We start from the raw sequence: 13,340 nt of genomic DNA, 5'->3' as shown, positions 1-13,340 counted from the left end.
TTATTTCAAACTAAATTATTTTCTTTTCCTCTTATGTCACATATTATTTTACAACAAAAAAAAAAATCAGTTTATAAACCAAAGAAATACTTCATAAGGTGTAATACTGTTTTTCCTTTAGACGAATCCAGAGAATAACAAAATTAAAACAACAAAAAGAGATAAATTAAATACTAGTATAAAATGAATTGATAAATAGACCAAGCCAAACCAGGATTCATTGTTTCTGTATTTTGTGGGCTTAGTTCAGATCATGATTCGCAACATTCGTTACAATCGCGGTATTGATCGCGGTCGTGGTGTAACAGACACGGACAAGGTCACTTTATTGATCACGGTCGTGGTGTAACAGACACGGACAAAGTCACTGTAAAGTGACCGATACGAATCACGTATCGAACTTGAAAAATGGTCTTTAAGTGGAATGATTCATTTCCTTATTTATTGTATAATTGACTAATTAAAATAATAGGTCTGACAATTCACTAAAACTAATCCGTACAATAATCATTTTTCAAAGTGTAAATGGAACTTGTTTAATAAATAAATAAATAAACATTAAAGTTTGATTTAAACGCGTATTTAAGTTCACTCTGATTCACATTTATGAGGCATGTTCATGAACTTAAATTAATAAAATTTACCAATTTATACAAATTTATATTTATGAAAATATTTACAATCCCATATTAAGGAATATATGTAAATTTATTTGAGTTTAATAATCATGAGTCCAATGCTTAGAATCTTACATATTTATTACCCCTAAACGAAATTAAAAATTAAATTTATTTTTTTAAAAAACTGTTAGACACACAATGTTTTGGGGTAACTACAAAAAACTTAAACAAGACTCTTTTAGTCTAAATATATTCTTATACAATGACGGAGTTTCAATTAGACACTCTTATTTACTTGTACGTTATTATTCTAATAGTTTTATTTGTATACATTCTTTTTTTTCTTATTACGAATAGTCTTGTAATTATAAAAATAAAAGAAGGTTATATTATATATATATATATATCAAACTCTACTCAAATGTAATTTTAAATGTTTTAATTTTTAAATTGGGTAAATTACAATAAGACTCCTGATGTTATGTTATTTTTAGCTCGATGAAAATTTTGGTTTTAACTTTCACTTATACTCGAACTTACTTTTTGACTTTTGATACATGCTAAATGACCATTTTACTCTCAATTTTTTAATACAGAATATTTGTAATCTTAAAAGACAAAAAATCCCCTATATATGAAATGAGTTGATGAGTTGGTTAAAGCATAAATCCAATTTTGAAAATAATAAAATAAGAGTTTTTTTTTTAATACTACGGCTTACAGTTTTGGTCAAAATCCACCGGTTCCCATGATTTCTTTGTCCCCAAACAAGTTTTCGGTCTTCCTTGTGTGAACCGCAACAACCACCACTCCGATCGAAAGCGCAATCAGCACAATCAGTATGTTGTCCGTCGCCTGAGTCAGGAACATAAACAAGATCGTCAAAACCGAGAGCACGATCAGCACAACTCAGTCGTCAATCAAGCAGCTCGTTGCGAGAAAGTAGAGGAAGAGCCAGGCGGCCATTATGAAGACGATCAGCGAGATCGGGTGCCAGAAGAGGCTGAGGAAGAGGATCAAAGGGACGACGATGGCGTAGTTCATGCAAAAGTAACCGACATTCGTTCTGATCCGTTCGATTGCGTTGCGGAAGCCGGTCGAAAGGTTCACTGATCGGAAGTTGCTCTTTCCGTAACTGTCCAGTGTGCTCGTCGTTCTGATCTCCGCCGGCGGCGGCGATGGTGACCTAAACCCCAGGCTGTCCACTCGAAACATTTTGACTTCAAATATAGCTTTGTTGACTACTGGAACAGCCACGACCAACTCCATAATCGCCGTCGATGTGCCCCTACATTCTCGAGCTCTCCGCCACGATTCTATTGCCGCCATGGAAAAACAGAGAGGAGGCAGTGATGTAGCCTTAGTTGTTCAGGCCTACTGGCCAGTAATGGGTTTTTGACTTTTACATGTAATAAGGATACATCATCCTCATGCCAAATGCCATGGATAAACCACCTTTCGGCTGGCCCACTAACGGGAACAAAGAGAGAAGGCGGATTACACATTAGTCTTGTGTTTGGGGTAATTTGGTCACAAGAAATAGTTAATAAGAGATTAAAGGGTAATATAATCATTTTATACTTAAAAGTAATCTGACGTTGTTACAAATTGATATTTGGAATGTAAGTAAAATAATAAATCGCTCTTTTAAACATAAGTAAAAATTAAAATCAAAATTTTCATTTAAATGAGAAATAACTTAATTTCAAAGGGTCTAAGTGTAATTTGCCCTTTTAAATTTATCAAAATGCGTTTTTTATTTTATTTATTAAACTACTACTTTTAAAAGTGCGTATTCTACCAAATAGTGTTGAACACAATTTTTCAAATTGAAACCGCTCTAACAAGTTACAATTGCAATCCCAAACGGATTCAGTAGGAGTATATAAGAAAGAAGACACGTGGCTTGTGAGCGTTGAAAGTAGGCTGCCGACATCAGTGACTGTATGGGCCACGTGAGAAATCCGGACTACGTGTCAGAGGTGGGCCGCGTCATTGATAATCTGCTACCACTAAACGCCTACACGTGCATCGTTGATTGCATATCCACTTTTTTCTCGTAAACTGAACCACATCCTTCCCAATAAATACCTTCACCAGTTGCTTTAATAATCCACAATGGATAATCCAAGATAATACATCCTTTTTAGATATTGACTGCGCAAGCATGCCTGCGGTAACGGTGCAATCAAATATCTGTAATTTCATAAATAAATATATATATATATATATATATATATATATATTCATATATATAATTTTTGTGAAATGATACATTATTGTTGATTGAGAATATCTTAACATGACTGACCTATTTAACATGTACTTCACGCATTTAATATGTACTCCATTTCTAAGTCTATGGACCCTTCAATGGCAATGGACCTCATTTGAAATTCAGCGTAGATAAATTATTTATGGTAAAATGAACTCCATTCTCAAACTAATTTTACACAATAACACAAATAAATTATTAAGCATTTATTAATATCTTTAATGTTTTTAAAGAACAATTCATCAATTTTTATTCTTTTATATGAAAATAAAGACATTATTAAATTTTCACACTTAAAAGTAATATTTCGTCTACTAACCAATGCATCTTTCATCTACTATCAAAAGAGTTTAAGATATAACAAAGTAATAAATACCAAATAATCAGATTAATTTATCCATTGCATTAATCCTCCTGAAAACTAACATCTTTCTTTTCATGGTTGACATAGTTTGATAGGTACCGACTTCTTCTTATATATGTATTTTTTTTTTTCAACTATTATTTATATGCATTGATTGAGAAGAGTTTGATTCAATTATATATATATTTATATATTATTTACAGAGATAACTATTGTAATGAGAGTAGGGGTGCACGGTTCTATTTGGATTAATTTAAAAGTTTTTTGAAACCAAACCTATCCTAAGGGTTCCGGAAAATCTAAAACCAAATTGAACCATTTGATCAAAGAAATCAAACTGTGAGAAATTGGTTTGGTTCAGTTCGGTTTGGTTCATTTTCACGCCTTTTTTTTTTTTTTCTCTTTAAAATCCAAATACACAACAATAAACCAACAACATTTAATCCATTATTCTATGTCACTTTTGAAACTGAAGTGAATACATTCAAAATTGTTAATAACCACATTCAAAATTACTAATTTAACAACAAACATTCAGTCACAATTCAGAAAATCAACAAAATTCAACCATTGTAAATTAACAAAAAATAAAAAGTATATAATAAATTGATAAGACTTGAGAAAATTAAGAGTGAATTGTAGAATTAATAGTTGTTACAAATTTATCTGTGATTTGAATTGTAAGATTATATTATATTATATATATATAAATTTATAAGTGATTTGAATTGTAAGATTATATTATATTATATTATATATATATATATATATATATATAAACAGTTGGATTTGATTCTAAAAAATTTCAAACCGTCACCAAATAATATTTTTACGATTTTATAAATTTAGATTGAAATTTTTCTGCAACCCTAAATGAGAGCAGCCGACCACATTGTTTTATTTTTAATCTAATATGGAGTATAAGAGTCTATGATGAGATGCTAATAACAGACATCACTGGAAAAAGTCCGATAAAATAAATTACAATATTAAACAGCCTAACTACATTTTAATATTCCTTCGCATACGTTTCCTCCTTTCTTACTTTACTTGGTCCATCGGATAATATTTAATATCATTCAGCAATTTTCAACTCATAAAAATCAAAGAGACATTATCACTTTCCCGTTTCTTTATTACACACTCTCTTTATCTTTCCTTTATTTAAAAATATTTTAGAGTAAAAAAAATTTGTTAGAAATCTACCAAATTCGCTTGTTACTCCAATAAAAATCTCTCAGAAGAAGAAGAAGAAGAAGGAAATCATTACTTTTATTTTGGAAGGGCATTCTTCACCTTTCTCGGAAAAAGGCCGATTCATCAAAATCATTCCACTTTTTAATAAAAGGAATGGGCTATTTTATTCCCACTTCAAAAAATATGGAGTAAAAATAATATTAAAAATTGCTTTACTTGAACGATTGCTAACACATTTTTCTCACACAACTCAAGTTCCATCAGTTTTGCATCAGAAATCAACATTAAAGGTGATCAATGTTAAACAACATTGAAGACCAAATCAACCATTGAAGGCGATCAATAACCAATTCGAAATCAGTGCAAAATTAGTCATTGAAGTCAATTGACCAAACCAAAATCAACCATTAAAATAGATCGACGACCAATCCGATATCAAACGGCGATTTGATTCATTGAAGTCAATCGATAACCAAAAAGGCGGCGATTTGCATCCATGGACAGTGATAAGCGATAAAACACTAAAATATGTTGATGCGAGAGATGCATGTTGTTGAGATTGTATTATTGACTAAGAAACAAGAGTAAATTTCCATGTCAATGAGAGAGAACCAATAAAAGACAACTTCTCTTGATATTTCCTCTTCAGTTTTCAAATATACATCGTATTTGGAAGATTGAAAAAACAAAGAGAAGAAGATAAAGAAAATATATATTTACGCATATACAAATATGAAAAAAGCTTGCCTTAAGCCGCATAAACAGAGTTCTCATTCTGATGTTGATATGGACCGATAACAATATGACATGTGTCAAAAAAAATTAAAAAATTAAACCTGAATCATTTGAATCTTTTCATAGGTCATCCAAAAAGGAAGAAAAATTTCTCTCATGCTTGTGTGTAGGGATGGCAACGGGAGCGGGTTTAGGCGAGTGTACCTTCCCACACCCCCGCAATTGTTTAAAAACCCCGCCCCCGTCCTCTCCCAAAACCGTAAAAACGAAGAAACCTTCCACCCCATTCCCGCAACCGTTTAACATTTTTACCCCCGCGGCTACCCGTTCCGCCCCGTTTAAGACCATAATTTAATTATTGTTAAAATAATTTTTTTATTTTTTATTTTTTATTTCATCTTCAGTTCTTCGCCATTGTTACTTTAATATTGTTAGATAGAGTACTTAATATATATACCGAGAAATATATATACTAATGAAATAATGGTACTTAAATAATTTGTCTATCTAAACGGGACGGGCTGGGCGGGGCGGGGGGTGGGCTGTGAGGGGTGACCTCCCCTCGCCTCTGCACCAAACCCACACAAGTTTTTATTACATCAAACCATCTTCGCCCAAATAAGTTAAACGGTCCCCTAAAATCGCCAAAAACAAAGTGGGTAACAGCGGAGGCGGGTCAAATTGCCATCTCTACTTGTGTGAGACCTGGTAGTGGGCTTTCCCTCTCATTAACTCATTATTCCTTCCCTCTTCCCACCAAATCCCCAATTCTGAAACCCTAATATTAATTATTTGTTCCACCAACCGACCTCCACCACCTTCTTCATTCCAAAACCTTAATTTTTTACATCTAATCTTTAGAGATGATTCTAGCCGCCACATTCGTTGTCTGCCATCTCTTTTGCAACCCATTTCCAGAATGATTCAAGAGGCCGACCAACCAATAAATAAATACGGATAACTCTAGTGGCATCCAAAATTTTGAGCAACCAATTAATTTACCATGTTTGGGCTAATTGTTTAGCTTATTCTGTAATGGATTGCAATATGAAAGCAAACAATTTTTATTAATTATTTAAAAAAGCTTTTGACACATGTCATATTTTTATTGATCCAGGTTAGTATCAGAAGAATATTTCTACTTATGCGGGTGAGACAAACATTGTTCTATAAATATATATATTTGGTTTACATATATATAGAAAGAGGGGGAGCTAGCTTGTGCATAGGGGGCACATGCCCCCGGCCGGGCCCCGCCCTATGCATATATATGATTTTAAAAATTTTGTTTTACACACATATATAAAAATTTATATATTCTGCCTCCTAAAATTATTAGTTTTCAAAATTTTTAAATTTTTTTTCTATTAGTTTCCAAATTTTTAAATTTTTTTTCTATTTTTTATCTTTTACTTTTAAATTTCTTTAGTTACCTTTTTTAGAAGGTTAAATTCTCCTTGTTTAATCATACTTTAATTTGTTTCTTTCAAAATTCATTTTTCTTTCCTTTTTTTCTCCTTTTTATTCTTATTTTTTTAAAAATAAAATTCTCACTCCCTGAATTTAACTCTTGGCTCCGCCCATATGTATAGATAGTTTTATTTTTTAAGCCATACATAATCAAACCAGAGAATGGCTTTTTATTTTTTATTCTTTGGTTCATTTCATTCTTATCTTATTTCATTCATCCGTATCAAAATAGCTTTAAGAATTTTATTCTTTAAATTAACAAAATAAATGTGTGAATAACATGTGTTTTTTTGCCTATAAAAGATAAAGTAAGGTAAGGTAGATGACACTTATTTACCCCTCTTCCTCATCTGTGAAAATTAGTTCCCAGTTTGAATCTAAACGCAAGGAAAGTCTAATATCTTCATCGAGTATTAGTGTGTGAAAACATCATTTCTGTCACGACCATTATTTACTGAAAAGGTATCACAAAAAAACAAAGTGAACCAATATGATCGCAGAGCCATGATTGAAATTTAGTGCGTCTTCCTTTTTCAAGCCGAGAAAAAAAAAAAAAAAAAAAAAAAAAAAAAACAAAAAACAAAAAAGAATCAAAATCAACTTTACTTCCACATTTTTCTTTTCAGTTCACCACCACTTAATTAAATTCACACAGATATGTGGAGCATCTTTGGCAACAACAAAATAGACGGGTGGGCCCTCACATACTGCAGAACCACCACAGCTGCTGGAGTTGGAGAAGATTTTGAGCTGATTGATTGATTGAGAGAGGGGATAAAAGTTTCGCGTGACCAAATGGGCTTGCCAACAATGCGTGCCATTACAACTGCTACCATTAATTTTCTTTTGTATTAGTGCGACCAAATGGGCTGTCCAACAATGACTGCCATTTTCAACTAGTAGTCTATTTTTCTTTTCTATTGTTTAGACTCGAAACAAACAATCAACTTTATACCTTTTAGTAGAGGGCCTCTAAGTCTAATCGTACAATCTCTTCTCTCCAAAGGTGCATTAAGAGTTCGTGTCCCACTAAAAACATATCGTGAATAATGGGTGTGTCTTTTCTCTCTAAAGGTTGTAATCCATTTTTGTTTACAACAATGGAGAGAAGCTTTCTATGTGGTTGGGCCTAGACGATACAATTGATAGATAGAGGGGATAAAAGTTTCGTGCCAACAACGAGTGCCATTACAACTGCTATCATTAATTTTCTTTTGTAGTGTGTGACCAAATGGGCTGCCAACATCGACTGCCATTTACAACTACTAGTCTGTTTTTCTTTTCTATTATTTGTCGAACCAAACAATCAACTTTATATTTTTTATTAAAGAGCCTCTAGTCTAATGGTACGATCTCTTCTCTCCACTCCAAATGTGTGTTGAACTAAAAACATATTATGAGTACTGGGTGTCCCTTCTCTCCAAAGGTTGTAATCCATTTGTGTTTATAATAATGGAGAGAAGCTTTCTTTGTGGACGGGCCTAGACAATATTAAACTTTCTGAATATTGCGCCAATTTATTGAGAGTCCGTTTCATACCGTTGGGATGGCCTCTTAAATGACCTGAGTGGATTGGCCTGAAATAAGTCTACGTTGGTCTGTTTTAGTTGGGCCATAAGGTACTGGATGAACCCCCACCGGCCCAAAACAAAGATTGCCCTCGAATGCCTTGGAGGACATGTTAATGAGTAGCACAATTATTATTATTATTATTATTTTAAAATTATTTTGTTTCTGTTAATATTTTTATAAATAAGTACAATACTTAATGAAATTTGATCAATCCTTTTTAAGATGGCAAACTAACTCTCATGAACACACCGTTTCTCCGATAAAACCCTCAATAAATCTTCGCTAGCCGGGTATTTTGTGATTGTTTGAAATACATATTTAGTCCCTTAAAGCAAGTACAACGGTTAGCCTGTTGGCGATTTGGGCCCATTTTGGCCACCCAACCTGCTCCATTTTGGGTCGCCAAAATTGGGTCACCGTTTTCGGCGACCCAATTAGTGAGTGCGGACCTGCCTATAATTTCTTTTTTTTCAAAAAAAAAAAAAAATTGTGGTTGAAGTCCATGTTTTAGCTCAGAACACCATTTGTAAGGCCATGTTTGGCTGAAATAAAAGTTAAAAATCAGATTTTTGGGTTATTTTGGTCTTTTTTTTTTTTTTTTTTCCTCAAAATAATTGAACTAAAGAGCCATTAAGCATTATTTGGCTGATACAAACAGTGCCTTAAAGGCTTTTTGGGCAAAAAAAAAGTTTTAAAAAATTGAAAAAAAGTGATTTTTTATTTTTTTTTCAAAATTTTTAATATTCCTATTGACATTATAACCGTTTTAGGTACTGTTTGGCTGACCCAAACAGTGTATTAATGGCTATATTGGCTAACCAAACAATTTTTTTGGTTGAAACACATATTTAGTCCCTAACGCTAATATATTCACACAAAAAAGATCAATGAATGTATATTTCAACTTGTACAACACATTGCAATGTGATCATGATTAGCATATATAATGTTATTGCTATGCCATAAGCCCAGTATTTCAATGGAATTTGTGTGACGTTTGGGAGCACCGCCACTGGATTGTGATCGACATATTTAATTTAGAATTGAAAGAAATTTAGTTAAAACTTTGAAAGAAATTTTTGCTCATTCCAGATTCAAATATGCTTCCAAAGTTGCATAAATTCTCTTATTAACATTTTTTTTTTGTTTTTCTGTTTCAGTTGAGTTGCCAGGAGTAAAGTAAATAAACACAAGTATGTATCAGACAATTAATGAAGGAAAAGGATACTCTTAAAGACAAAATATCCCCAATAATGGCCTAAAACTGGCAGATTTGAGTGTTTTATTCATGTGCTTAATTTGGACCACTGAGAGTATAGGCAAATCTTACATGTTTATTAGATGTAACAATGGTGTTTGTAAGCTTCATGTTGTGCTTCTATTAATTCAAAATTAGGTCTTTGCTGCATTGACTTTATCCTCTACCTAACACTACCCAATTAAGAACCTAACTACCAAACTTGTTTTACAATTGAGAAGTATAAATATTAATAGATATCCTAAATTAATAGTATGTATGTATTAGTGTATGTAATGGAGCTTTCACTATGCAGGTCAAGTTGTCCCACACATATTGGGATTATGAAAGAACAGGACTGCATTAGCAGCTTTAGCTACCTTGTTCCATTAAGGACAAAACATACAATGACCAAACACCATATGTCTTTATAATAATAATCAGCATTTTTTTCGAAATATTTACATGAAAAGGCATTTCAATAAAGTTGTTTCTGTTCTATAACAGTCTCCATAATATTTTAAATGGGCCGGGGCGAACTCCCATTCTTATTTAGCTTTGTGATTGTGTAATTAGACTAAACTAAACAAGTAAAAGAGAAATTCATAAAAAGGCAAAAAAAAAAAAAAAAAAAAAAAAAGAGAAGTAAAATATATTCAAGACAAAACACAATGTCATTCAGCAAAGTGTCATAAACCTTGGCCAACCAAAAAAAAAAAAAAAAATGGTCACAAACCAATCAAATTTTAATTTTACACTTGTAGAATAAGGATTGATTGAGAGAGACACAGAGATTGAGGATAAAAGTTCTTGTGACCAAATGGGCTGCCAACAATGATTGCCATTACAACGACTAGCATTAATTTTCTTTTGTAGGAGTGTGTGACAAAATGGGCTGCCAATAATGACTGCCATTTACAACTACTAGTCTATTAGTATTATTTTTCTTTTCTATTGTTTAGACTCTGAACCAAACAATCAACTTCATGCCTAAAAGGGTCTCTAGTCCATTTCTATCCAAAGTCTGTTAAGAGTTCGTGTCCTAGTCTCCTAGATATTGTGAATAATGAATTTGTGTTTTCTTTAATTTAAAAAATAAAAATAAAAAATAAAAAATAATTTTTTTTTGACGGTTATGGTTAAGCTCGTTTAGTCGTTCACCTTAAGCCTATATATAATTGTCACTTCAAATGTTGACCAAAAATCTTAAGATATCGGATAGTGCTGTATATACTGGCGGATCCAGGGAGGATTCAAGTCCAGGCCCCAGTCCCAAATATATATATATATATATATATATACCTAAATTTAGCTTAGCCCAAAAATTTTAAAAAATTATTACTGTATTAGCCACCTCATTGACAATTCCTGAATTCGCCCTTGATTGTATACCCACCTATTTATACCTATTTCACTTCCCATTCAAATCCGACCGGAGATACCTCTTACACATGTCCATATGCATAATTACACGGAACCAAACCACATTGTCCGTTGGAAGATGCTTTAAAAGTTTAAGTATCCATTTTTGTGTATAACAACGGAGAGAAGCTTTCTATGTGGTTGGGCCTAGACAATATTAAACTATCTGAATGTTGCGCCAATTTATTGAGGGTCCTGCTCATACCGTTGGGCTGCCCTCTTAAATGACATGAGTGGATTAGCCTGAAAAACTACATAAGTCTGTTTAAGTTGGGCCATAAGGTACTGGATGGACCCCACCAGCCCAAACCAAATATTTCCCTCCAATGCCTTGGAGGACGTGTTAATGAGTAGCATTTCCTAGATTGGGGATGATAGTGTTCTTTCTATGTAGTTGGTGCAAGACAGCCCACTCCAAACAATTGATTGTCTCTCTGTTTGTATTGGCTTCCAGTTGTTTGGACTATGTGGTATAGTTGGTCCAACTTCAGTCCATCCCTATACATTACTTCTTATATCAATATATTGCTTGAATTTTCGAAAAAAATAAAAAAGTTCTTTCTATTTTTTTTTTTATCAAATTTCTTGCACAATTATTATTATTTAAAAAAAAATTATTTTGGTTCTGTTAAAACTTTTATTAAATAAGAACAATACTGAATGGAATTCAGACCATTAATTAATTATTTAGTAATTTTTAAGATGGTAAACAAACTTTAATGAACACAACATTTCTCCAGTAAAATCCTTAATAACTCTTAGTTAGTTGAATATTTTGTTATTGTTTGAAAGTTTGAAACACGTATTTAGTCCCTAATTCTAATAGATTCACACAAAAAAAGGTCGTTGAGTGCAAATTTCAACTTGTACAACACGTCGCAATGTGATCACGATTAGTGTATATAATGTTATTACTTTGCCCATTATGTTCAGTATTTCAATGAAATTTGTGCTATGTTTGGGATCGGAATAGACAGGTTGAATTTAAAATTGTAAGAAATTTAGTTAAAATTTTAGAATAAATTTTCTTCCATCTCAAATTCAAATCACCGATTCAATATTTTAAAGACTGTTTCAGTTGAGTTGGTATGAATAAAGCAAATAAATACAAGTATATATGTATCACACAATTAATGAAGGAAAAGGTACTCTTAAAAACAACATATCCCCAATAATGGCCTAAAACTGGCAGATTTGAGTGTTTTATTCATGTGCTTAATTTGGACCACTGAGAGTATAGGCAAATCTTACATGTTTATTAGATGTAACAATGGTGTTTGTAAGCTTGATGTTGTGCTTCTATTAATTCAAAATTAGGGCTTTGCTGCATTGACTTTATCCTCTACCTAACACCACCCAATTAAGAACCCTAACTACCAAACTTAGTTTTACAATTGAGAAGTATATCTATTAATGGAAAAGGAATATATATATATATGTGTCCTAAATTAATAGTATACATGTATTAGTGTATGTAATGGAGCTTTCACTATGCTGGTTAAGTTGTCCCACACATATTGGGATTACGAAAGAAAAGGACTGCATTAGTAGCTGTAGCTCTCTTGTTGCATTAGCGACATAACTTACAATGACCAAACACCATATGTCTGTCTTTATAATAATAATAATCAGCATTTCTTCAGACAAAATATTATATGAAAAGGCATTTCAATAGAATAGGTTAAAATGAAAGGCAAAACTATAAATATTAGTTGTTCAAAAATATATTATGAACTAAATTTGCCCAATTCCCAATAGCTAATTGAAATTTGATGTTGATTTGATTTTGGGTCGAAAGGAAAAGAAGGAGAAACAATAATAAAGAAATAAATTTTATTGGTATTTCGAAATTTAAGGGGAAAAAATTGGATTTTGCAAAAATAAAAGGGATTACACGCTGCTGTTTGATGTCATGATGTGTACGGGTCATTCAAAGAGTTTACAACTTTTGGTTTGTTGGAATTAAAAAAAAAAAAAAAAAAAAAGGTAAAGTGCAAAAAAAAATCTCCTCAATTATGTCTAAATTTGCAAATAATCTCCCTAAACTATGTTTTGTAAATAAAACTCCCTAAATTATCACATTTAGTTGCAAAATGCCTCATTATCTTACCTATTTTTCATTCAATGACTATAATACCCTTTCTTATTGAATTACACTTGATAAATTTGCAAATAATCTCCCTAAACTATGTTTTAAGTAATTTCTTAATTTTCATGAATATATTGTATTAAAAAGAAGATATTTTTTATTTACGTAATTTATTAATTCTTCATGAATATGGTTTGAAAAATAAGATATTTTTTTATACTAAATTTTTTAAAAGTGATTATAATAAGTTTTATTATAATAAGTTAATCATTTTAGAAAATGATAGCTACCAATTTATTTATTTTTTTCATTTTTATAATCAATTGATACTAATTATAAAATTAAGGTAAATGATATAA

General features: G+C 31.8%; 1 protein-coding gene across 1 annotated transcript; it reads right to left on the bottom strand.

Moving 5' to 3' along the window:
• Window positions 1-1,079: 1,079 nt before the first annotated feature.
• On the bottom strand, window positions 1,080-2,104 carry LOC132286627 (uncharacterized). Its single transcript, XM_059788987.1, has one exon. It carries the CDS (start codon window positions 1,947-1,949, stop codon window positions 1,530-1,532), a length of 420 nt encoding a protein of 139 aa, XP_059644970.1. The 5' UTR covers window positions 1,950-2,104; the 3' UTR covers window positions 1,080-1,529.
• Between the last annotated feature and the right edge of the window lie 11,236 nt (window positions 2,105-13,340).

This window comes from Cornus florida, unplaced genomic scaffold, assembly GCF_030987335.1.
Source record: "Cornus florida cultivar Cherokee Brave unplaced genomic scaffold, ASM3098733v1 CherokeeBrave_3.0.0_Hap2_Chr11, whole genome shotgun sequence".
Classification (NCBI taxonomy): domain Eukaryota; kingdom Viridiplantae; phylum Streptophyta; class Magnoliopsida; order Cornales; family Cornaceae; genus Cornus; species Cornus florida.
Note: the sequence above shows the minus strand (reverse complement) of the source record. Positions and strands in the feature narration are given on the sequence as shown.